Here is a 26,456-nt window from a genome sequence, read left to right on the forward strand (position 1 = left end):
ACTAGCCTATGAGTCAACAGTGTGATGCTGTTGCAAAAAAAAGCAAATATGATTCTAGGTTGTATCAACAGGTGTGTTGTAAGCAAAACTCGTGAAGTCATTCTGCCGCTCTACTCTGCACTAGTTAGGCCTCAGCTGGAGTACTGTGTCCAGTTCTGGGCGCCACATTTCAAGAAAGATGTGGAGAAATTGGAAAGGGTACAGAGAAGAGCGACAAGAATGATTAAAGGTTTAGAGAACATGACCTAGGCTTCATGAACTGGGCTTGTTTAGTTTGGAAAAAAGAAGAAGAAGGGGGAACATGATAGCGGTTTTCAAATATCTAAAAGGGTGTCACAAGGAGGAAGGAGAAAATTTGTTCCTCTTGGTTTCTGAGGACAGGACAAGGAGTAATTGGCTTAAAGTACAGCAGGGGAGGTTTAGATTGGACATTAGGAAAAAATTCCTAACTGTCAGGGTGGTCAAATATTGGAATAAATTGCCAAGGGAGGTGGTGGAATCTCCCTCTCTGGAGATATTTAAGAACAGCTTAGATAGGCATCTGTCAGGGATGGTGTAGATCGAGCTTGGTCCTGCCTTGAGGGCGGGGGGCTGGACTCGATGACCTCTTGAGGTCCCTTCCAGTCCTATTATTCTATGATTCTATGATTCTATGTTGCCTATCACTGGCCTAGCACTTAGTTGCCATTGATTTTCATCATTTTCCATTGAAATCAATGAGAGTTATATACTTGGCTGCTTTTGAAAATCCCAGTAGGCATGTATTTGCATCTTTAGGTGCTTAACTGTCTTTAAAGATCTCATCCTTAGGCACTTTTGGAAAATTTTGCCCAATCTTTAGACATGAGGGCTGTGTCTACACTGGCAAGTTATTCCGGAAAATCAGCCGCTTTTCTGGAAAAACTTGCCAGCTGTCTACACTGGCCGCTTGAATTTCTGGAAAAGCACTGATGATCTAATGTAAAATCATCAGTGCTTTTCTGGAAAAGGGCCAGTGTAGACAGCACAGTAGTGTTTGCCGCAAAAAAGCCCCGATCGCAAAAATGACGATGGGGGCTTTTTTGCGGAAAAGTGCGTCTAGATTGGCCACGGACGCTCTTCCGGAAAAAGTGCTTTTCCGGAAAAGCGTCCTGCCAATCTAGACGTGCTTTTCCGAAAATGCTTTTAACGGAAAACTTTTTCGTTAAAAGCATTTCCGGAAAATCATGCCAGTGTAGACGTAGCCCTGAGGTTTTGTTGGCTGCAGCATGCCTCTTTAACTGTTTGATGCCAGAAGCTAGTACTAGCATGCAGTGACATGGCACATCTAGCTTTCCTGCTACAGACAACAAGTGGGTTTGCAACATACATTTGTTTCCCTTACATTTATGACGCACAATGCTGCAAGCCCTCCTACTTTTTGTGTGACAGCAAATATGATTTAAAGATCAGATCAGCGTCATGATCAGGAAAATGCCTTTTTGCTTTGTGTGACATTGTGGAAAATATTGTCTGGGATAATTCATCCTTAGAACAACCTGACAGGTTGTCTGTTAACCTGGTTTGAGGGAACTGTTACTAGCTTCCTTGTCCTTTTAGTGTTCTCTCTGTAGTTCAGATAGTTTGCTCTGTAATACTAGTTTTATGTCTCCTTCCTGTCAGTCCTTATGGTAGCTGCAATCATTGTTATGGTAAACAATGGCGTGTACTCTTGGAACTGTCATTCATGTTATTTATTATGAAATAATTTATTTTCTTAGTAATCCATTTGTCAAGTCAATCACCTGTCCCTGAATGCTCCCATGAAAGATTGCTCTATGCTGGGATTCAGTTCAGGAATGGAGTGCAGTATCTGTAATTAACAATTCCCACGAGCAGTGTATTTTTCTTCTTCCTTTTCTAACCTAACTCCTTCACTGTCTTAAACTAGCCTGTGAGCAAGAGGCCATTTCAAATGGCTAGAACATTTTGTAGAGACTGAGTGGGTGAGGTAATAGCTTTGTTGGACCAGCTTCTGTTGGTGAGAAGAGATGAGTGTTTGAGCCATACAGACCTCATCTGAAGGTGGTCTTTGTGTAACAAATTCATACACTAACGACCAGATTTTCAAATTACCCTCTATATGTGAGCCTGCATGTACTGAACATGTACGTACCATCAGGTAGTTAGTTACATGGTGGGGATGGGGTTGTGTTCAGTTTGGCTAAGGTCATTTGTTTCTTGCAAAGGCTCATCTTTGCTATGATTTTTTTCTTATATGGAAATTGTAGCATTTGAAATTTGTGCTTGTAGATTTTTTAGTGATTCCTGCTTTAATTTGGTCTGAAGCATCAGATTTTTCTAGCTTGAATGCTTTAATTTGAAGTATACATGTAGACATAACCCTCTCTTCTGTTGCAAAAATAATTGGTAAATTGCATACCCACAACTTTGGTGCTGTAGTCTAAAGACAGAGTTTTATTATGAAACTATGAAGTTTTATTATGAAACTACCTTTACTATGAAGGTTTATTACCAGTGAGGTGAATGCAACCAAAGGTCTCCTCCCTTGAGTGACATAGAATACATAGATATTGTCACCAATATGCAGTGTGTAGAATTGTTTTTGTTAGTCATTTTAAAAACAAAAATTGGAGAGTATCCGCAATACAGCTATTGATGTCAGTGTTGGTAGCCATTCATATTTTTTTACATTAATCTCAAGTATATATAGAAAGTTGTATCCACCACTTAAAGCACTTTTTTAAGCTAGTCCCTCCATATTTTCAAGTACCAATTTGCAAACTAGAATTATTCTACATGCTACTTTTGACAAAATCTAAAGTGGTTAAGAGATAATGGAGAAAAACTAATCTTAAGGCTCACCGATAGGACTCATATTAAGGCCTCTTATTAAGTTTGTTTCACTTATACTAACATCTTTGTCCCCTCTTTCTTTGCTCCTAGATGCTGCCTTTTCTTTTCTTTGTGCTTTGCCTCTTTTAGGCTCTGGTGTCTGTTACTTCCATCTGAACAACAAGAAGGTAAAATTTAGTGTTTTTGTTTTTATGCTATAGCACTGCTCCATCATAGTTTTTGCATGGAAGGAAAAGGCAGCCAGCTTTGAATCATATAGAGCAAGCAGTGTGCTATCCATTATTCTCTTATTGCTTCCTACTTCATATACTTTTCATATACAGAAAATTTTACAACAGCTTAGTGATATGTTGTTGCTTGTCTTTTGTGAACAGTGCCTTTCCCCTTGATTTTAATTGCACCATTTGACCTGAAGTTTGTTGTGGGATTTGTTTGTATTGGTGTAAAAAGGACAAGTCAGTTTGTGTAGTAAAGTCTTTTGGGAGATTATGTGCTTTTAAAAATGAAATGCAAAAATATTATCCCTAATATACAGTTCCTCCAGAAGGCTCAGGGAGTGGTGTTCTTGTTCATGGAGCATTGCTATAGAAAGTTAGAGTATAAAACAATAATTATATACAGTAGATGGCCTAGCACTTGTAGTTGCTACAGTGAATCTAGGTGATATTTTAATCCTTTTATCAAATGCCAAGCTTTTATCTCTATGCAGAACATTTAGATAAGTAAACTGAATAATAGTATTAAAAACATTCAAACTAGGGCTGCCAAGCGATTGAAAAAAAATTAATCGCAATTAATTTCAATTTTAATTGCACTGTTAAACAGTGTTAGAATTCCATGTATTTAAATATTTTGGAAGGCTTTCTTTATTTTTGTGGGGTCCTGGGATTCAGAGCTGCCTAGGGTTTCAGCCCAGCATAGTGTGTAGGGCTCTGGGTCCCATTCTTCTTTATCACTTGCTACCTGGGAAGCTGTGGGCTGGGGCTGCTCCATTCTTCCCTTTTGCCCATCAATAATCACATGGGCATTTCCCTTAATGATGGAGAATGAGGAATGTATTTAGAATCTTTGACTTCCGATCATCATACACAATGACCCCTTGCTTTGAAATTAGCATTTTTCTATTAAAGTTCTTCATCTGCATTTCACAAGGCTTCTTTCTTATTCAGTGGGTTATTTAGTTACAGGTATATACACAATGTAAATATTTGATATTACATTATATTGAGATATAGATAAATAAAACAATGAAAGCAATATCCCATTAGTTTTCATGTTGTTTCATGTTTAGAATTCAGTTGTATGCTATTTGGGGCAACACCATATTTTCATTTGTTTTGGTTGGATCATAGAAAACTTTAAATACATATATTATTATTATTTATTAATATTTGTATAGTCTAAAAGCTGAATATCAAGATGTAGTTGTGTTATATTTTTTAAAATAAACTTGTTAGAGAATGTGTGTATACAAATCAGCTTACTGAACTATTGAAACATACTGCTAGATTTAAATAGATATAGTGCCTCTTCAAAACTAAGAAATGTCCTGATTTTATTTTCCTAAGGAATAAAACAAGGAACAAAACGGTTAGGATGAGTTGACTGCTTTTACTGTTATTTTACATATTTAGAATATTGATTTTGTGACCTTATGTTTTATTGACATTTCCTTTGTCATAATATTATAGAAATTATTTCTCTTCCATCAGTCCACATTTATTTTTAGGACTGGATGTCCTTGAATTTTATTCTGACACTTTATTTTTCTTTTCTTTTTTTTCAAAATTGTGGGTGTATTTAATATTTGTTCCTATGTAGGGACACCTACACGTTACTAATCAATAAAAATATTGATTTACTATAACTCATTCACCCCTGGAAAATTTACATACAATGATTATTCTTTGTTTATAGTGATTTTACTGCATCCATACTCAGTGCCCAACTCCCTTTAAGAGCTGGAATAACGTTCTGGTTGTCTTCTTTCATTTATGTATTGATTGATCAGTAAATTGCTGCTCTTTGAAGATTCAGATTCTGGGCTGTTTTCAAAATTGTCTTCTCATTTTGTGCACATAGCTATTTATGCATGCAGTTATTGTAACTGTCTATTCAGATTGGGTCATTGGGCATCTGAGTATCTAGTTTGAAAAGTCAAATATCTGTGTGTGTGTTCCATTACAGTAATTGTGCATGAGAGCAACCATGCAAGCAAAGTATCTGTCTGAAACAACTTAAAACAACTATCCGTCTGGTTGTAGCATCTGCTTAAGTAACAGCAGAGGAAGCATTAAGTGTGGCACGTAGCAATTACAAAGCCATGGAGAGTCGCGGTTAAGATTCCATACACATTACAATTTATAGCACTAGTCTTCCCTAATCCATTCAGGCAGGGATAACTTGTCTGGAATATTTACCAAGATACTATAGCAGAATTAATGATAACTTTTTTCATTTTCAGTAGATGACTTTTAATTCACCTCATTAACAATAACTATTTCCCACTTTTAGGAAGGAACAACCAAAATTGGAAGAAGTGATTCAGAGCAGGAGCAGGATATTGGTAAGAAAATCATATTACAGAGGGTTTCATATTGTGTTCTCTTTACTTAAGTTCTTTTGCTTTTCTAGGGTAACATTTTTCTTTACCAGCCATCTCCATGTGAGAAGTTGAGGAGAACATAGCTGGTTGTAGGTATGCTATATAGTAGTGTTAGAGTTAATTTCTGCTGCTATTTATTGGGTCAAGAAACACCATGGAAGTAATTGAGGACCTACAGTTTTTCCCCAGTAGTGTAAACTACATTAGGGATTGAAAATTACAGAGGTTCAAAGTCCAGAACTTGCTATATTAAATCCTGTATCAGTGCCTCTTCTCTAACCCCCTGCTGCAAAAGCTAGAGAGAGAGAAAAAAACTAGCAAAGTATCTTTCCTGTGGTTCAATATCATTCTTTCCAGCTGTGTTGGTTTATTAATATTAGACATTAAAAGCACTTCACTTTCATTCTTTCTCCCCGCTTCATTCTGGATGTGATTTTTAGCAGCCACAAATTCAAGAAATACCAAAGCTAGTAGAAACTGATACGTAATACAGAAATTGTTGTTTGACCATAGTACTGTGTAGCTAGAGGTTTTATTCTAAAGTAAATGTGGAAAAGAGTTTTTAAAATAAACCTAAAATGATCAAATAAGAGACCATTAATTTATAGTTTTGCAGGGTCAATGGATTGAAAGGAACCATTGCATTATAGATAATAAGTGTGGGATTGTGACACTGCGGCCAGCCCAGGGAGCATATTGTACTGTAAATGGACAGGAAGTCAGTGGTGCTTGTCATCTATCACAAGGTGAGTCTCACAGTTCCTTTTTGTGATATTGGTGCTAATCGTACAGATATCAGTAAGTGAATATAGTATCTTAAAAACCAACAATGGTCCTGTAGCACCTTGGAGACTAACAAAAATATGTAAATAGTATCATGAGCTTTTGTGGGCACAACCCTCTTCTTCAGATGACAAATACGGAGCAAAGGCTCAGAGTTTGAAATATAAAGCAGAAAAAGAGGGGAGAGGGGAAGGAGAAAGAAAAGGGGAGGGGGAAAACCTGCCAATTAAAGTGTCCGTGCTAAATAAGGCTAATAGCGTGGGCTGTAAGTGCCTGATACTTAGCTTTTGATGTAATTTGGGTGTTGAATATAATGGCCCATCCAGTTCACGTCTTTGCTCATGCCTTGCAAGATTGTATCAAATTTGCTTATAAAGCCTAGTTCCGCAGATTCTCTCGAATTGATTCCTGAAATTGCTTTGTAAGAAAATAGCCACTTTTAAATCCATTAATGAGTACCCAGGCAAGTTAAAAATACTGTGACTCCATTGCTCAACATTCTTTCCCTTCTTTAGGATGGAACAATACAACCCAATAATCCTTTGAGTTCAGAAATTAGGATCTTCAGAAGTCATACATGTCTATTAAATGAATGGACATGTGTGTTATGTTAAAATTAAACAGTTATGGTAATGTTATTAATTTTAGCTACAGGAATTCTTAGTTCTCTGAAAATAGAAGACTTACTAAGGATTTCTTCTGACCAACGAAGTTATGGGTTAGGTAAAACCCCTCTAATGTGTCCACTGCAAATGCCACAAGGGCTTGGCTTTACGTGGACTGTGCTAGCATGGTTGAACTACCTTGAATTTCATTTCTTATTGGAATCTGATTTTTATCAAAATTGTAGACACTGAGCTACAGAGTATAGGGGTTGTCTCTGATTTCAAAGTTAGAGATTTAAGGTAGGGTTTACAAAAGCACCTCATAGACTCCAGTGATGTCTGTGGAATAGACCCCTTTTTGTGGTTTCAAAAGCAGACCCTGGGAAACCACTTTTGTTGGCTGCCCAGAGCTTCTGCTATTAGGAGATGCTTCGACTTTCACACACCATTACCAGACAGTCTTATTCAGCTTACTAGGACAAGTCTTTATCTTCTTACTGACTTTTTTTTTAATTCTACTTAAGTTCCAAGACCATGCTGTGGGATTAAAATGGCCTTATGCCAGAGTGTTTCTAACTTTTTTCTTTGGTTTTTTTTTTTTTTACACTTTATAATTTTTGCTTTAGATTTTTTCTCAGTTTTTGTAAAATTTTTCACTTTAAAGATACTTGAGTATATTAATAACTGACTTCTGGGACATTTTCTCTTATGTGTTCCTTGTCATTGAGATGGAGTCAGTTTTCTACAGGTTAGAATAAAAAGAAATTTCTAATACAAGTTGAATCTCTCTAGTCTAGGTTTCTCTAGTCTGGCAATATCTGCCCTCTGACATGATTTTAGTTAGCTGGATATTCACTCATCATGGGTGTAGCCAAGTTTCCTACAGTCTCATAAAGTTTGTTTACAGCCACCAGTCCTGGTTCTTATTGTTTTGTGCTGTTATTTAGCTCTAATTTACCCCCCTAAATATCTTCTAAGAGCCCAGTAGGCAACAGAAGTGTTGTCTATCAGCATTACCAACATTGACCTCCTATTGTCCACATTTTCTGATTCGACACCAGTCAGTTCCTGAGGGTGCTAGACTAGAGAGGTTCAACCTTACTGGCTTTGACACTGGCCTGCATGGTTTAACATTTTTAAAAACTCTAAGGATGTTAATTATCGGGTAATTAACTAATAGACTAGTCAATGCATTTTTGCATCAACTATTCGTAGTCGATAGGGCGCCTCTGTCTTTGAAGTCTACACGTCAAAAGTGAAAGTGCAGTGTAAAGCCTATGGTCAGCTGGGGACTCGCTGACCCCAGGCTTTATGCGGTGCTGCCACTTTGAAATGCCACAAGGAGCCCAGCGCTGGGCTCCCCGGCGTTTCAAAGTGGCAGTGCCGAACGGAGCCCAGTTTCAGTTGAGGAGTCCCGGGCTCCATGTGGTGCTGCTGCTTTGAAGTACCCCTCCCCCCTTACTACCTATATTTGATAGAGGCAGCAAGGTGGGGGAGAAGCAACTAGTCGACTATCATGTCAAAAACTCCCAATAATCCTGGCAGTAACAATCAGCAAAGCATTGTTAGGAGTGGCTTAAATTGTAGGTACCATGGATACACATCAAATTCCAGATGTTTAGTAAATTTTATGTCCATAGTTTCCTCACTCTCCTTTTTTTTTTTTTTTTTTTTTTTTTTTATAGGAAGTCTTGTTGTCCTGGGTAAGGCTCATAAATTTAGGTTCAACCACCCAGCAGAGGCTGCTATTTTAAGACAAAGAAGATTGGTAAGTATATTTTTCTTTCCAAAATTTTTTCATTGGTGACTAACCTCATTATTTCCTTTTAAAAGCGTCTCTGAAATGTATAATGCATCTTCATGTCTACTTATTCACTTGCTTCATTTCCTCCTTGTAGTGGTCTGTGGTAACACTAAGCCATTATGGGTTAACACCAGTGCCACTCACAGTCTTGCTTAGCAAAATAAAATGGAGATCCTCTTAAATTATTTACCATTTCCTTGTTTTGTAGTCATGACTTCATTAAGGCTGATACAGTTTCACTATGGGCAGAATACCGAAGCAGAAAGACCAATTTAAAAACTTTCCATAATCAATAATATTCTCAGTTATCCTTTGTTTTCTCACTGTTCATCATTAAATATGCTAAAAACAATTTTAGTTGGAGAAATTATAGAATTAATGAGTGCCTCAGTAATATTAGCCGTGGAGATGTTCTTTTGTTACATACAGCAGAGTTAGAAATGGAAATTAAAAATTGATAAAAGGAAATAATTTTTATGTGGGGTATAAAAAAGTAACTCAGTACTACTGAATATTATTTAGGAGATAGCTTATTAAGATTTCCAAACAGATTTAGTCATCTGTAAGGTCACCATTTCAGTATGCTGAAGCACATATTAACAGCAGCAATAATAAGTTGTAACATGTCAAGTTATTAGAATATTCTTTCATCCAATTCCCGTCTTGTTTTTTTTTTAAATAGATTAGTGAGGCCTCCCTCATTTTGAGCAGTAGATCTTTGGAATGGCTGGACTTGGATGGAAATTTCACTCCTTCCCCTCCCTATATTTTTTCTCTATTTGAAAAAGAAAGGTAAGTTTAAAATGGAGTTTCCTTGAAAGCAGGGTTCATTTCAAAGAGAATTAGAATGCACAAATTCCATCGTGTTTTATTTACTTGTTTAGATTTAAATTATAATGATGAATAGCTCCAGTAAGAGAGATTGAGCGAGAACCACTGTCGATTACTGTATACCTTGGTGGTTAGGGCACTCTCCTGAGGTATAAGAGTACTTGTTGCAAATGAAGCAGAGTAAGGATTTAAAAATAGGTCTCTTGCATTGCAGGTGAGTGCCCTATCAATGAGCTATAGGGTATCCTGGGAAACACCCATACCACCATCCCCCAAAAATGCCCTTTATGGTCAACCTCATTTATCTTTTGTACAAGACTCAGTCTGATATGCATACTCTTAAAACACCCCAACTGGACTAGGTCCTGCAGGAGAGAGAGGTGGGTCAAGTTCGAAAATCTTGCCAGGGTTTAGGCATGAGCTAGGGTGCTGAACTGACTAGCAGGAAACGTAGGCATATTACCACCAGAAATTTAGTCTTCTAGGGAATTTAGGCACCTTCCGCTAATTTTGGGTGTCTGATTTGAGATTACTAGGATCTGCTTTTTCAGAATACTTAGCATAGGTGGGTACATCACACTTTCAAAGCACAGCTTTCACTAACTTCAGTTGCTGCTGTGAATTTTCAGCAGTTCTGCAAATGAAGATCCCCCAGGATATCAATTCAGAAACCCAGAAAATGAGAAACCCAGTTAGTGACAACCAGGGAAGACTTCGGTTTAAGTGATTTGCCCAGCATCACATAGGAATTGTGTGGCCCAAGCAGGAATCTCTTCTGCTTTCAACTTCTTTAACCAGGAAACCATCCTTTCCCTTCCCTGCCTCATTTATCATAGAATCATAGGACTGGAAGGACTTCAAGAGGTCATCGAGTCCAGCCCCCCGCCCTCAAGGCAGGACCAAGCTCTATCTACACCATCCCTGACAGATGTCTATCTAACCTGTTCTTAAATATCTCCAGAGAGGGAGATTCCACCACCTCCCTTGGCAATTTATTCCAATATTTGACCACCCTGACAGTTAGGAATTTTTTCCTAATGTCCAATCTAAACCTCCCCTGCTGCACTTTAAGCCCATTACTCCTTGTCTTGTCCTCAGAAACCAAGAGGAACAAATTTTCGCCTTCCTCCTTGTGACACCCTTTTAGATATTTGAAAATCGCTATCATGTCCCCCCTTAATCTTCTTTTTTCCAAACTAAACAAGCCCAGTTCATGAAGCCTGGCTTCATAGGTCATGTTCTCTAGGCTTTTAATCATTCTTGTCGCTCTTCTCTGTACCCTTTCCAATTTCTCCACATCTTTCTTGAAATGTGGCGCCCAGAACTGGACACAGTACTCCAGCTGAGGCCTAACTAGTGCAGAGTAGAGCGGCAGAATGACTTCACGAGTTTTGCTTACAACACACCTGTTGATACAACCTAGAATCATATTTGCTTTTTTTGCAACAGCATCACACTGTTGACTCATATTCAACTTGTGGTCCACTATGACCCCTAGATCCCTTTCCGCCATGTTCCTTCCTAGACAGTCGCTTCCCATCTTGTATGTATGGAACTGATTGTTCCTTCCTAAGTGGAGCACTTTGCATTTCTCTTTATTAAACCTCATCCTGTTTACCTCTGACCATTTCTCTAACTTGCTAAGGTCATTTTGAATTATGTCCCTATCCTCCAAAGAAGTTGCAACCCCACCCAGTTTGATATCATCTGCAAACTTAATAAGCGTACTCTCTATCCCAATATCTACATCATTGATGAAGATATTGCACAGTACGGGTCCCAAAACAGACCCTTGAGGAACTCCACTTGTTATCCCTTTCCAGCAGGATTTAGCACCATTAACAACAACTCTCTGACTACGGTTATCCAGCCAATTATGCACCCACCTTATCGTGGCCCTTTCTAAGTTATATTTGCCTAGTTTATCAATAAGAATATCATGCGATACCGTATCAAATGCCTTACTAAAGTCTAGGTATATGACATCCACCGCTTCTCCCTTATCCACAAGGCTCGTTATCCTATCAAAGAAAGTTATCAGATTAGTTTGGCATGACTTGTTCTTCACAAACCCATGCTGGCTATTTACCACATGCCTTCCAATTTCTGCAGCAAAGGGGTCCTATAGACAGCATCCTCCTTCACTACACAACCTTGATTGATCCACAGAGCAGGTCTGTCATATGCCCTGTGTGGAATATATAGTATGTAATTGTGTAATTAAAGACCATAGTGCATGCTGAATTAATGCTGCACAAGCAACCTTAATCTGCCATTTCCTAACTTTTGAGTGTTTAATTTTGCAACCTTAATGTTCTTTTAATCAAATTGTGGTGTATAATTTAAGTTATAAAGAGGATGCCACTTGATGTATTTATAAAACTAAATATAATAATTTCTTCCTCTGGGAGAGCTGTCATGCATCAGTGACAACTACCTGGTGAATTGTATTTAATTGTGTGGGAAAGAATAATTACTACTTCCATAGTTCACCTGAAGCATTAACCTATTTCTTTGCTTGAGTTGTTCTAGTGCAGTGGCAAAATTGATCAACTTTTAAGTCTCTGGAAATGTTTTGCTACCTTATATTTATGAACGTGAAACTTGCATCCATATACAGTATTTGTGTGCATTTTTTGTGTTACTGGCTTGCTTTTCATTAGGACTGTCAAGCGATTAAAAAATGTAATCATGATTAATTGCGTGATTAAAAAATTTAATCGCGTGCGCCTCTCCTTTGATGCCCCCATGGCATTTCAATGGGGGCAGTGCTGCATGAAGCCCAGGATTAGCTAGAGTCCCCAGATGACCTCGTGCTCCATGCAGCGCTGCCCTTTTGAAGTGCTGTGGTCGAGCATAAAAGGGACAGCGCAACATGGAGCCCAGGATCAGCTGGAGTGCCCAGCTGATCCCAGGCTCCGTATTGCACTGCTCCTTGAAAACACCACCCCAGTGCCTCAAAGGGGGAGCACATTAGGAGCCTGGCCCTGGCTCCGCATTGCGCTGCTCCTTTGAGATGCCGGAGCAACGTGGAGCCAGGGATCAGCTGGGCACTCTAGCTGATTCCCGGTAGGGAAGTTAAAGACTAGTCTACTATCCGATAAGCAAATGCTTATCAGATACTCAGTTGACTAGTGGACTAGTCAATTCCTTCCCCCCCCCCTTTTCTGTCTCTGTCAGATAGAGGAAGCAAAGGGGGGGGAAGGGGTACTTCAAAGTGGCAGCACCACACAACTGTGCAGCGCTGCCACTTTGAAACCCCAAGGCGGCATTTCAAAGGGGCCGCTGTGGAGCCCTGGGTCAGCTGGGGACTCCCTAGCTGAACCCGGGCTCTGTACGGCATTTCCCCAGAATCCGGGGTCAGCTGAGGAATCCCCAACTGATCCTGGGCTCCATGTTGTGCTGCCCCTTTGAAGCGCCGCAATGGCACTTCAAAGGGGGCAGTGCAGCATTAACGCCTGCGATTAACATGTTAAAACATTTAATGCGTTAATCCTGGACTGCATTAATCATAGGTGTTAACGCATGTCAATTGACAGCCCTACTTTTCATCCTCCAGGAATGCACTGTTGTGCTCTCCTTCTCTCAGGATAACATCCTTAGATCCTCCTAAACTATTTTCTTTTAATTTTTATATAACAATACCTTTCTTTACCAAACAATATTTGGTATTTATTTGTTTTTTTTTAAATGTATCACACCAGGTAATCTCCTCTCCCTCAAAAGGTAAAAATTTACAAATAAAACCTTTCCTAATAAGCTATATGATTCTGGGAGACTCGCTACACTGTTTTGAATATAAAAGAGGTAGACACTATGTTGTAAGCTCCCAGTGATGTGCATTAGATATCTGCACACATCTCAAGGCAGATATGATTGTACGTCACTTTTGCCTTTTTAGCAAGTGTTTGAATTGCCTTCATAAACCAGATAGGATTGAGGACTATTTCTGATTGATTTCCAGATTATGTAAAGATAGTAGAGTCCTTTTTGATGAGAATATGCTGTATTGTCTTATATAATATTATTTTCCATTTTACCATGCTTATCTTAAACTGTTATTCTGAAAATGAAATATTTTGATGTCCTGCTCATTTAATTTTATCATAATTATTGTCGGTTACTGAGATCTTTTGTTTCTTTTTAGTAGTCTTTCCAAAAAATTAAACTAGTTACTAAATTGTTTCTTCTACCCTTTCACTAAGTGATAAGTGCCTCTGATTTCAGACAAGTGGATTTGCTCATGTGATTGAAATATTTCCCCTGATAGGGTCAGCATAAAGAGCTATAAAATAGGACTAACATGGTTTGAAGTACTCTGTAGATGTTGCAAAGGCCCTCTCTACAGAACAGATCAATGTTACATCATAGAAGTATATCTGAAATACAGTATTTACTGTAATATATTCTTTATTCCACAGTACAAAGCATATAGGCCATGAGGAATGTAAACATTCTGCTGAAACGAGGTAAGAGAATAACTTGAATTTAATATGTAATTGTACATTTCATCATGAGGTTTTCTGCACAGTTCTCTAGTCTGCAAATGTGTATGCATCCTTGTACAAACTTTAGGCATTACAGATATGTGAGGTTCAGGGAAATGGATACTGGTACAATGATGCAGTCAGCTTCTTCCTCTCTAATCTCTGACCTTGCCTCAGCCTATTCAGATGTGGGAATTGCACCATATTTCTCAGGATAAGGAACATTTAAGTTCACTTTTACAGTATTGTTTAATTCAGGGATGCGGAACCTGTTTTGGATCGGGGGCCATTGCCCCACAGGAAAATCAGTCGGAGGCCACACACAAGTGAGAAGCCAAAAAAAAAAAGAAAATCCTCACTGACATGGCCCCTGACTGAGAAGGAGAAAGACACTCCTCACATTCATCTCCCACACCAGAGCCTTGGGGGGCCCAGACTTGTTGATTTTGTCAGAGCAGCAGGGGGTGCAGGAGTGCTAGCATAAGCCCTGCAATGCTGGGAGAGGCCCTGAGCTTCAGGGGCCAAATCCAGGCAAGCCAGGGGCCACATCCAGCTCCTGGGCCTGAGGTTCCCCACCCCTGGTTTAATTGCTTAATTTTCTGTATTTTGTTATCTGTGGATTTCACAAGTTAGAATTATTGGGAGGATGTCAAAATCATGCTGATTTTCTGGCCTCTCTAATCTTTCCTTTCCCCATTGGCTTCTGTAGAGAGAGGCAATCTGGACCATGATAACCAAAGTGCATTGTGTGTCTGCTTTGACTTCAGCACACTGAAGCGTAAGAATGGCAGTTCACAGATGAGACCGTATTGTGTGCTGCCACTGTGCTAGTCTTATTTCACAGCTGATGCTTTTTTTGATTTAGTGGCTTGCCAATCCTAATAAACTCCAGTCCTAAGAGAGAGAAACCTAACATTCTAATGGGTTCAACCTCAAAGCTGTGCTGACCGGTTGTTGTGGGATTTTCAATGTTGTAAGTGCAATTTAACAAATGGATTGCAGCCTTGCAAAACATCATCTCATCTCAGGGTTCTTTTTCCAGTCAAACTGTGAGTGTGAAAATGTTGCTTCTGAGGGAATGGGGGGTACTGTTTCTGAAATGCTCCAGTTAGCAGGAACTGTGGAGCAACGGCACCAACTTCCAACATTATTCCAGCTGACATAGGACTAAATAGTGTCAAAAATGTTCAGGATGAGTGAAATTCACACCTGTGCAAAGAGTCAGCAATCTTGAGCCTTCTAAGAAGGGCTTACATATGACTCAAGCAGAACTCAAAGTGATGCAAAAGCTGTATGCTGGCTTTCTACACAGGGCTGGAGTTCACCCATTTGGAGTAGCACTCTGTCTCTGGGACTTCTGCATTAGTCACGACATAGCTTGCCATCTCCCGGGCATCAAGAATAATGGTAGCAGATCACCTCAGCAGGGACTTCTCCTCTCACCATGAGTGATTGCTATGCCCAGATGAGGCTTGCACGATCTTCAAGAGGTGGGGAACTCTCCTACTAGACCTGTTCGCCACCAGACAAAACAAAAAGTGCCATCAGTTTTGCTTCCAGTGAGGAGTTGACAAAAGCTTTGTCAAAAGCTTGACAAATGCCTTTCTCCTGTCATGGTCAGGAGAGCTGATGTTCGTCTTCCTTCCACTCCCTCTTATCGGCATAGTCCTGGTAAAAATCAAATGAGACAAAGCATGGGTGATCATGGTTACCCCAGTATGGCCTCATCAGCACTGGTTTGGCATGCTTGTGAACCTGTCAACAGCCCTTCCCTGGCACCTTCCCAACCGACTGGACTTGCTATCACAGCCTTATGTCTTTCCACCTCTCAGCATGGGATGCTCTGTGGCTAAACCCACAGAGGGATTCCTGTGGAAGAATGTACCTGCTCGGAGGAGATCCAGCAGATCCTTTTGGGAAGCAGGAAGCCATCCTCTAGACTGACTTACCTGGCCAAGCAGACAAGGTTTTCCTGTTGGGTGCCTGGACGTGGCATTTGCCCCTCACATTCTTCTCTGCAGTCCATCTTGGATTACCTTCTGCAACTCAAGAATCAAGGTCTAGCTCACACTTCCATCAGAGTGCAACATGCAGCCATCTCCATGTTCCACCAGCCAATCCAGGGTCAGATGGTGTTTTCTTATGACATGACAGATTCCTGAGAGTTCTTAAGAGGCTTTACCCACAAGTATGGGCCCACAGTGGGATCTTAACCAGATCATATCCAGACTCATCTGTCCGCCCTTCAAGCTGCTGGGCTCCCGTTCCCTTTCCCGCCTGTCCTGGAATGTTGCTTTCCTGGTAGCAGTGACATCAACAAGATGGATCTCAGGGATTCTTGAGCAAAAGGAAGGGCAAGGTCTGTAAATATATTTTCCTGAAGCGGTGTCTCTCTCTCATTGCTGGACAGATGCTCAGATGCATTATTGGTATGCCAATCCTAACTGATGTTATTGGATCTGCATATTTAAGTAGTAGAAGGAGTTGGTCATATTCTTAAGAGGAGAAGGTAAGGCAACTGAAAAAAATCACGCTAGTCATTTTTTTCTTTCAGCACACCATCTTGTCAAAGAACTAAATGCCAGTCTTGCAGCATGACGATTTCCCTTCTGTAACCTTCAGAGATTTCCCTTTGTGATTGTTTTCAAAGATCACATATGGCTGTACTTTCAATTAATTCTGCATGTAATTATGTAACCTTCAGTGTCTCAAGAGGTAGAAGGAGATGATATAACATGTTCATGGCCATTTTAGCACTTTTCCCTTGGGAGTTTGCAAGCTTTAAATTCTGTGCTATATTTGAGTTAGATATGTATAGCTAGTTTCTTAAGATGGTCCTGTGCAGTTGCCGTAGTCCTCTACTTGCTGTGTGTTATTCTGAGGCTGTGCTATGGGAAAGGAGCATTCTGACTGGACAAATGTCCTGGAGAGGGGATATAGTATAGAAAAATGCAAATCAGCAGATGGGCTAGAAACCCTGACTTGTAGTTGGTTTTATTGCCAGCCTGTTTTGCTTTGTAAATATAAGTAATGTCTTTGTAAAAAAAAAAAAAAAAAAAATCTTTTATTTTTTGTTTAAACAATAAAGAAGCATTTAACTGGAATGCAGATAGGAAGTAAGAAGAGGGAAACCGTCTGATTTGAATGATGGTTTTTCGGTTATTAAATCAGTACAATTGTGGTGTGTTAAGGGCACACTATTTTTGTTTTGGGGTTTTTTTTTTTTTTTTGGTAATACTACTTCGCTTGAGTTTCTTGTTTTGAGCCTTAGTGTTATATTATGAGAAGCGCTGTGCTTCATTCCAGTGCTGCTGCTGCCATAGTTACTGAAAACTGCATTATGCTGTAGAAGCCGCCAGCCTCTGCATCAACCTTGGAAGTGTTTGGGAAAGAGGGGAGGGGAATTACACAATAGGACTCCAGAAAGCTGACGACAGAACAGGCTGGAGAAAATGTGAATCTACAGCAGGTTCATTTAACATACCTAATGCAAACTTTGTGGATAGAAAGATGAGATAAAAAATAATCCAGCTTTGTTGTTATAGTATGAAGATTTTCTCCATAAATTACATTTAGGTTAAGGTTGGTATTTTTTGGCTGCTTACTAAATACTTGTAAATGTTTACTTGGAGGAGAATGAAGTGTTAATATTTCTGTTATTTGGTAAATCTGCACGCACAATATTAATTTCTGCTTTGTTATGTACAATTCTACAAAGGGAATTTATTCTGCCTTCTATTTTTAGCTTGCTTTTTGACATGCTGTTTACCACTAAATGCTGGTCTTGTCCTGATGTTAAATTATTTTATTTCCTAATTGTGTGTGAGAGAGAGCGAGAGAATATAAGGGATAGAAAGGATGCAGGCACTAGAGGGAACTGATCCCTGCTTGAAATACATAGATTGAGAATCTCTGAAACAAGATGAAATCTTACTGGTATGTCCAGTACAGGGTGTGTTTCTATGGACCAATCAAGCAACCACCTGTACCTATCTAAGAATGCGCTAGTTTGTTTTTGTGACATAAGATGACCTTCATTTTTATTTAATCATTTAGATGTATTCTGAACATATAAATTGGACTTTAAATTGCCTGTTCGAAAAATTCATCTACCAAATATGTTGTCATTTTATTTTCTTGTTTGTCTATTGTCACTTCATTTCTAATTTCACTTTACTTTATCATTTTCACAAACCAGAGAGGATAATTCTGGGTGACTGTAAAGCATTCGGAAAGTAAAAGGGAAACATTTTGGATTCATGTAATCAATTTATCACTGAATGTAGAATAATAGGTCTGAATCCCAAATCCAAGCACATCACTTATCCTCAGTGCCAGTGGAAAAACACTCCATGTTCTACCATACCTGTATTATATAAGCGACAGTCTGTGAATTTTCATCATCTCTCCTCCTCCTCCTCCTCCTCAGAGAAACCATTATCAGGCTATGAATGTGGCTGGTTGGTGTTCAGTCCCAGCCAGTGCATGGTTACTCAAGCCTTTCTTCATTGCCATGTCTGATTTTTATCTCATAATACTACTAAAATCACACAGAAAAAAGGCAGGGACACTGAAATGGCAAGAGAATTGTAACTGGCATGTGTATCTTGCCATTTTAGCAAGACAATATTCTCTTCCTCTATTACAGAACCAATAACCTCAGAGAGGTAAAGATCCATAGCTATGTGTCCCTATAATGAAAACATCGGATTATAACAGTATGCTAATAATTGTAGCCATGGTATTGTCTAAGTGTTACAAAGCATTTTTGAATGCAGTGGGGTATGGGTATGCTTCTGTGTACTGTGTCTTTAAGGGACATATTCCTAGTATATAGAGCTTTCAATAGCGTAAGTAGGTTTGGCTAGTATTGTTCTGCTGAATGTGCAAACTCAAAACCGTTAACAATGGGGAGGATCACTAGCTTCATGCCAATTCAGCAAAAAGAAACTCTTGTGAGGGGCTATGCTAGTGCTCTTGGTACTGCAGCTGCTGCAGGTAACCCACAGGCAAACAAAAGATGAGTTGTTTAAACTGTGACACTTAGCACCAGTGTTTTTTCCCTGCTCCTGAAAAATGTATACTGAGAACCTCCATTTCCCCAGCTGATATTTACTTATCTCTGGAAGGCATTTGATGTCTTAGGATCAAATGCAATGTATGATTGTTACTGTGTTATCTTTTTGATTTCTCACTTGTAAACATTTTGGGATACGTGACTTGGCTAATTTATGTTAAGGATGTTTGAGGGTTTATATACAGAAAGCTACAACCAAGAAGTGTTAACTTGAAAAGATTATTAAATAGTATGTTCTGTAGAGGAAATTGTTTTGGTTTTTAGAGCACAGTTGTGGCATGGTAGTTATTTATTTGTATTAATATTATCTAAATCTGCATTTTTTTTTACATTATTGGCAATGATATATACAGATCCTTCATGTCTTTGTATTTTTTCCATTAGTGATGATTATACACACACAGATCAGCTGCCCTAATAATACTTAGCATTTCCATAACTCCACGAGTTTAAAGTACTTTACTAAATGCTCATTAGTCCTCCCAGCAGCTTGTGAATGAAGATGTTTTCCTTTTATATATAGGGCCTAGAGAGGTTAAGTGATTTGCCCAAGGTGATACTTCCAGTCAGTGACAGAGATAAACCATCATCCAGGTTGCCTAACTGCCTCTCCACTCTGTCCACCTTTTAAAATGAGCAAAACATTTATATGCCAATAAACAAAATATAATAGAACCTTGTTTACCCCATTCTCCCTTAACCAGCTTTCCACATTTACTGGAAAAAAAACCCAGGACTCCAGGGCAAGATGAGGGTGAGCTCCCCTGTGGCTGCTAGATGGTGCTGCAGCCTCTCCTTTTCCAATTTATCCAGAGTTTTGATTATCTGATGTGGCTCCTGTCCCAGTTAGACTGGATAAACATGGTTCTACTGTACTTTAAAATTCTAAACCATTATCAGAATGTATGTGCAGACTTAAAGCTTACAGGAACTATGTTGTTTTTTATTTATACCAATGTAGTATGTAAAGACCTCAATTGAGATTAGGGCCCTGTTGTTTACTATGTACAGAAACAAGAGGCAGTCTTTGCCCCGAAGAGCTTATGATGTAAATATGTAAGATACAAAACGTGAGAAGGGAAATAGAGGCAACAAGAGATGAAGTGACTTGCCAAAATTACAGCAAGTCAGTAATTGATAAACCCATATCTTACGATTTCCATTCTGGCTATCCTCTAAACTATGTTGTCTGTCCATTAGACTTACTTTTGAAAATTATATGGGGCAAAAGACTTCTGGGTTAATTCAGGAAAAAAACCTATTTGATGTCAATGAAAGCATTGTCTGAATAAGACCTGCAGGATTTGGACTTTGTTTAAAAAGCAGTTTCTTTCACTGGTCCACCTGTCTTGAGTTCTGAGTTATATACCTTGCGTTGATGACACACACACCCCTAACTCAGAAATGGGATGGTTATCTCATGTGCTTCTGATATCATCAGTTCTTGAAGAGCAAATATGAACTCCTTGAAGAATGGATGTCTTGGTGAATTGATAATAGGATATAGAAACTTTTAGTTCAATAGTAGGTCATCAATTCAACCTAGTCCAGGTCAACAGTTGGTGGTCTCAATCTACTTTCTAGAGCAGTGATTCTCAAAGTGTGGGACCATCTTGCAGGTCAGCTGCGGCTTGGGGGTCGCTCCCCAACCCCTCTCACCCACTTGCACCCTACCTCCTGCCTAGATCCTGTACCCCATCCCTATCATGCTGCATGGCAGCCCCTTCCCACACACTGAACCCCTCCTTTTTTGCCCCACCCCAGAGCCTAGAGAAACCCATACAATCTACTAGCCCTGGGACCTCTGAAGAGTTACTCTGGCCTGTGGGAAGCCCTGAACCTCAGTTCTTCCTCTCCTCCCTCCCCATGGAGTTTGAGAGGAGTATGGTATCTTAGTCAGGGGCCACATAAGTGAGAGTTGGGGGGGGAGGTCGTTTTTTGTTGTGGTGGGTTTTTTGCTTTTCACCTTTGTGTGGCCTGTGACTGATTTTTCTGTGGGCCAGTGTTCTCTGACCCAAAAGAGCTTCTCACCCCAGCAATAAATAAAGACAATATTGAAACCTTTTATTTTGGACATAAATTAATATTTTACTTTATTTAAAACAAAGTTTGGTTAACATGATAAAGTTAAAGTGCTTAATTTATTTATTAATTATTAGGAATGTGAAAGGTTAACCAATTCCCCGGTTAACCAGTTAGCATCACCCTAAACAGGTAATGCTTACTTATTCCAGTTAACTGGTATACCCAAACCCCATCTTTGACCCTGCACCTTTCCGTTAATATCATAGAGAAGTTCGGCCCCTGACCACTTACCAAATTCTTGGGAGTGCCGTCCATCATCAAAAATTATTGCCCACCTCTTATAGAGAAGAAGCAACCTGATCTAGCAGTTAGAGCAGATAATTTGGTGATGAGACCTGGGCTCTTGACTCTATTGGTGACTGACTCTATAAATCTGGATTATTTGCTTAACTTCCCTAGACCTTGGGGGGGGGCTTGACCTGTAACAAGAGAATAATAATCAAGTGCCACTTTTGCAAAGCACTTTAAAATGTTAAGATGAAAGGCACAAAATATACAAAGTATTTTACATATTTAAAGAAAAGGCTCTCCTTAGGATTACCTTAAACAAAAATGATCCATGACCATATTAAAAAAATTTCCCCTGCTATTAACTTTCTAATAATGGAATTTTGTTTTACCGTGAGAAACCTAAAGTGTGGTGGCATTTACTGTTTTAGATGGCATTGTGACATATTATGACATCATATGCGCATATGGTGATCTGATCTTGGCATAATTTTCTAGCCTTTGAAAATATTTGTACACCCACTAACTTGAATTTTGTCTGATCCATGCATCTGTCTTACATAAAAATGTGTTTTAACAAAAATGATGTTTGTTTCTTGGTATAAAGTAATTATCAACATTTCTCTCAGCAGAGAGATTGATGCTATACATGAAGAGTACAGGCAGAAGCTGAGAGATCAGGAAGCTTTCCACCGGGAACACATTCAACAGCAGCAACTCTATGTTGAGGATTTAAAGCAGCAGATCCTGACCGGACAGATCAAAGCAGAGCAGGAACTAGAATATGACCAGGCACTAATCAACCAGCAGATCAGAGAAAGTGGGTGTACATGTCTTTCTCTCTTTCCATCTCTTTCTCTCCTACTTCCCTTCCTTACTGCAATTCTTCATCTTCTGATTTCATTTTTCTCCTCTACATTTTTGGACCTGTGATTGGAGTCTTTGATAGCTCTCCTAATAAGGACAATAATAGGAGAAAATTAACGATCAAACTTTTAAATGTTCTGTTATCTCTTGGATTAATCCTGGGAAGCTGAAACCCAAGAGGGTCTCTCAAGGCTGAGATAATTCCCGATGAAAGGCATATAGGAAGTTGCCCTCTAAAGATAGACTGTTGTGCATACCCAACACACTGATGGAACAACTCATGTTTGCAATTGCAGTAAAGATCTGTGAGTGATATATACTGCCCACTTTGCCCACAGTATCATGCTCAAGCTGCTGTTCATAGGAAAATGTGTGTGTGTATATAGGCCTGTGGCACTGATTGAAATCTTCTGCAGATTTCATGTGAAGCCTAAACAATGAAACTCATTAAACTTCAGAGAGAACCAAAAATAACGAGGGACAAACTTGAAAAAGAAGGGAGATAATTTGTTTAAACTCTAGATTAATACACTACTTAATGAGTTTTACATCAAACACTAGTGTGTAGAGGAACCAGAATTTCACCTACTTCATGGAATCATAGAGTTGGAAGAGACCTCAGGAGGCCATCTAATCCAACCTCCTGCTCAAAACAGGACCAACCACAACTAAATCATCCTGCTAGGGCTTTGTCAAGCCTGCTCTTAAAAACCTCAAAGGAAGGAAATTCTACCACCTCCCTAGGCAACCAATTCTAGAGCTTCACCATCCTCCTACTGAAATAGTTTTTCCTAAAATCCAGCCGAGCCCTCCCCATTGCTCCTTGTCCTGTCATCTGCCACAACTGATAACAGCTTGGTTTCATTCATTTGCTTTGGAACCCTCTTTCAGGTAATTTGAAGGCTCAGATCTTCCCTCACTCATCTCTTTTGCAGACTGAATTAGCCCAGTTCCCTCAGCCTCTCGTCATAAATCCTGTGTTTCAGCCCCCTAAACATTTTCATTGTCCTCTGCTGGACTCGCTCCAATTTGTCCACATCCTTTCTGTAATATGGGGGCCCAAAACTGGATACAATTCTCCAGATGTGGCCTCACCAGTGCCAAATAGAAGAGAATAATCATGTCCGTTGATCTGCTGACAGTGCTCCTAGTTATTGCAGCCCAATATGCCATTCACCTTCTTGGCAACAAGGGCACACTGTTGACTCATATCCAACTTCTCATCCGTGTAATTCCTAGGTCCTTTTCTGCAAAACTGCCATTTAGCCAGTCAGTCCCTAGCCTGTAGCTGTGCATGTGATTCTTTCATCCGTTTCGAAAATGCTTCATGGCAGCCCTGTACAAAAGTTCATTTTTTATCCTTCTAAAATTGTTAATTTTGTCTTTTTCTAAATGAGATTGACGCCTTCCAGCCAAAATGCTTTCATGTCTTTGTCAGCGGTGAGCAAGAAACGTCTTGCAGTATTTGAAGCAAAGTCTAATTATTTCTAGGTTAAAACTGCAACATTACTATTGTCTCTTCTTTGTACATTCAAATGGAAGCTACGATGGAAGAACTCAGATTGTTAAGGATGTTGATTTACAGGTCTTCAGAGATGGCATAGTGATCTGTAATATACTGCATCCTTGCTATATAGACCAGTCTGGGAAAAGACTGTGTTATAGGAATGTCACCATGTCTGTTTTGGTCCTCAGGTGAAAGTGATTTGGTGACTGGAGAATGATATTTTACTGATGGAAACAGAGCACATCCTCAACTATCCCTAAGCAATGGGCCAATGACATGGACTTGGAAAAAGCTGGTTGTCAAAAAAAAAAAAAAAAAAAAGTTGGGTTTTCTAGCCTCACTGACAAATTAAAATAAGAGGTGGTGAAGACAAAAAAAAAAATCTATTGAAACAGTATTTGAAAAACCAGGAAATGGACAAATGATCAGAACTTGATAGGATCTGGGCCTTCTAGGTTGAGCAAAGTTGTTACATTCTTGAGAAACTTTTTCTGTAAGAACTAAGACTGGAAAGGAATAGCACATCTCATTTGCAAAACTGGATATTTAATCCTGAGATAATTATTAACCATTATTTTGTCACTTAAGTCTAGCATTATGGAGACCTAAGCATAAATAAGGTTTGGTTGAACTTTTCCCTCAAAGGGTCCCATAGATTTTGGTGAAAATAACATTTCTGTCTGAAAGCTATGCATTTGAAATCCTTACAGATAAATGTAAGGTAGCTGTATCTGAGAGAAATTATCAGGAAAAAAATCTCTTCTCGTGTTCTCTTATTTGTGTATTGACAGCACCTTGAATGTAGACAGTTTCCCTCTTTACATTCATTGTCAGTGAGAGATAAACTAACTAGGAAAGTACTTTGTCAACATCAACAGGGGAGCACAGAAACCCTTATAATAATTTTTAAAAAAAATTAATGACCTTGTTTTAAAGGATGCTTTATTGGAAAATGTTTTTAGTAAGTTAGAAGAAATGTAAAGGTGTCAGTTCCCCATTAAAGTTAAATGCAGAGCCCTTTATTTCATAGTATAGTGATTGACTTGAGTCTCCAAAGTTAACAAAATTATTGTTCAGAGGATAAATGACAGTTTGGGTTTTTTAAATCTAACTTTTCCAGTGAAAAGTTTTGGAATTTTACGCCTGAGTCCCATGTCCTGTGGCCATGTTTGAAATTAAAGAGAAGGTGGCACCTGCCATCATCAGAACCCCCTTTGAAAAGCTGAGAGATGTCCTGGAATCTGCCAAGTTCTCTCATGTGATCTCCCATGTACAGTCTTGCTCCCTGGCTTCATTTCTGATCCAAATCTCTTTGAAATGAGTCAGTCTCTCTCCATTGATTTCAGTTGAAGGTGGATTGGGACCACCACTGCAGGCAGCCCATCACCTTCAGTTTCTTACTGCTTTCTTTCTGCTCCTGCAGGGCCTTCTAATCTCTTGTGAACTTTGTAAGTGAGAGTTCTAGTTTGAGAGACTTGTTGAGATCTGTTGAAGTGATGCTCTTTCTAGAACACTAGAGGACATTCACTAGAAAGAGAAATTTCTGCTGTTGCAATGGGATCTGCTTGTCAGACAAATTTTCCTTCAAATCTCTTCCTGCCTTCTCCATATCTCCTGTTTCTGTAAAAGGCTGAAACATGATGGAAGGAGCCAAGGGGAGGGGAGGACTAGTACGCAAAGTTTCCTGACAAGCAGAACTTAATTAATTTAAACAGCTTTGTCAGACAAGGACTCATGTTGGCAGTCTCCTACCAGATACACAGAAAGCTAGCAGAGTGGGGAGAAACTGAGTTTGTGGAGAAGAAAGTATGGTGTGGGGATAAGCAGGATTTGAGCCGGCGTTTCATGAGTGGCTGTAGAGGAGCAGAATCTGCCATCCTGGCTCTATAGGCCTGTTTCCTGTTCCTGTCTAGCTTCACTGTTCAGTCCAACTGTGACAGCTTCTAGTTTGGGCGCGAGCGAGTAACCCTCTCATGCCGGGGTTACGGCCCTGCGAGCCCACGTACGTAAAGGTTCCAGTGCGTACTGCTCGGTGGAATCAAGGAAGTGAGGGAGGGCAAATGGGGGGCTAAGGGAACCTGGGCCCTCCCTCTCCACCGGGTCCCAGCCCGGGGCCCTAAGGGTTTGGGTCTTTAGCCCTCACTCGGCTGACGGGGTCCCACCCCGTAACGCGTCAGCCCACGGGCGCCAGTATGGCCCTGCCCCAGGCTGCTTCCTAGCCTCCCCCAAGCTCCGATGGGATCGCGGCCCCTCAGCCCTTACCTCTCCGCCGGTGGCCTGTGGCAGTCTGTCTCCATCCTCCTCCGGTGTCTGGGCCTTGCTCCTCAGCCGGGGGGGAGGGCTCGTCCTCCAGGCATCCTTTCCCCCCCCTTCTGGCCCCGGCCCCAGGTTTAAATAACCCACCGGGGTTTGCGTCCCCGACGTCCGCCCCGCCCCTGGCATTGATGTCCCTCCTGTGTCACGACATAGGAGGCGGGGCTGTGTCCCGGCTTCCCCCACCCCCAGCATGCTCGGGTTTGTCGGCGCGGCCGGGAAACGCCGCCTGCTCCTGCCCTGCGCTGGGTGCAGGGAACGCGGCATCCCAGCAGGGACTCCGTGGGGGCGCGTCTCTTGGGTTCTCTGGGGGGGTCCTGGCTGCGGCCCTCTCCCCAAGTGCGGGCCGGGGTCAGACCGTCACACCAACTAATCAGGAGTTTGACCAGCTAGGCCAGGGGTGGGCAAAAGGGCCTCCGCAAGCCAGAT

The 26,456-nt window shown here is 40.2% G+C and overlaps 1 protein-coding gene across 2 annotated transcripts in view; it reads left to right on the forward strand.

Annotated features, from left to right (window-relative positions):
* STARD9 (StAR related lipid transfer domain containing 9) overlaps positions 1 to 26,456 on the forward strand; it is a 130,723-nt gene that overhangs the window by 74,838 nt on the left and 29,429 nt on the right. The window contains exons 17-22 of one of the 2 annotated variants that reach the window (XM_006135403.4): positions 5,350 to 5,401; positions 6,049 to 6,186; positions 8,514 to 8,596; positions 9,315 to 9,424; positions 13,885 to 13,932; positions 21,970 to 22,160. In XM_006135403.4, coding sequence (XP_006135465.2) covers positions 5,350 to 5,401; positions 6,049 to 6,186; positions 8,514 to 8,596; positions 9,315 to 9,424; positions 13,885 to 13,932; positions 21,970 to 22,160 — 622 coding nt within the window. The remainder of the gene's footprint in view (positions 1 to 5,349; positions 5,402 to 6,048; positions 6,187 to 8,513; positions 8,597 to 9,314; positions 9,425 to 13,884; positions 13,933 to 21,969; positions 22,161 to 26,456) is intronic. The other variant, XM_075927239.1, reaches the window with a different exon arrangement.

This window comes from Pelodiscus sinensis, chromosome 4 (genome assembly GCF_049634645.1).
Source record: "Pelodiscus sinensis isolate JC-2024 chromosome 4, ASM4963464v1, whole genome shotgun sequence".
Taxonomy (NCBI): domain Eukaryota; kingdom Metazoa; phylum Chordata; order Testudines; family Trionychidae; genus Pelodiscus; species Pelodiscus sinensis.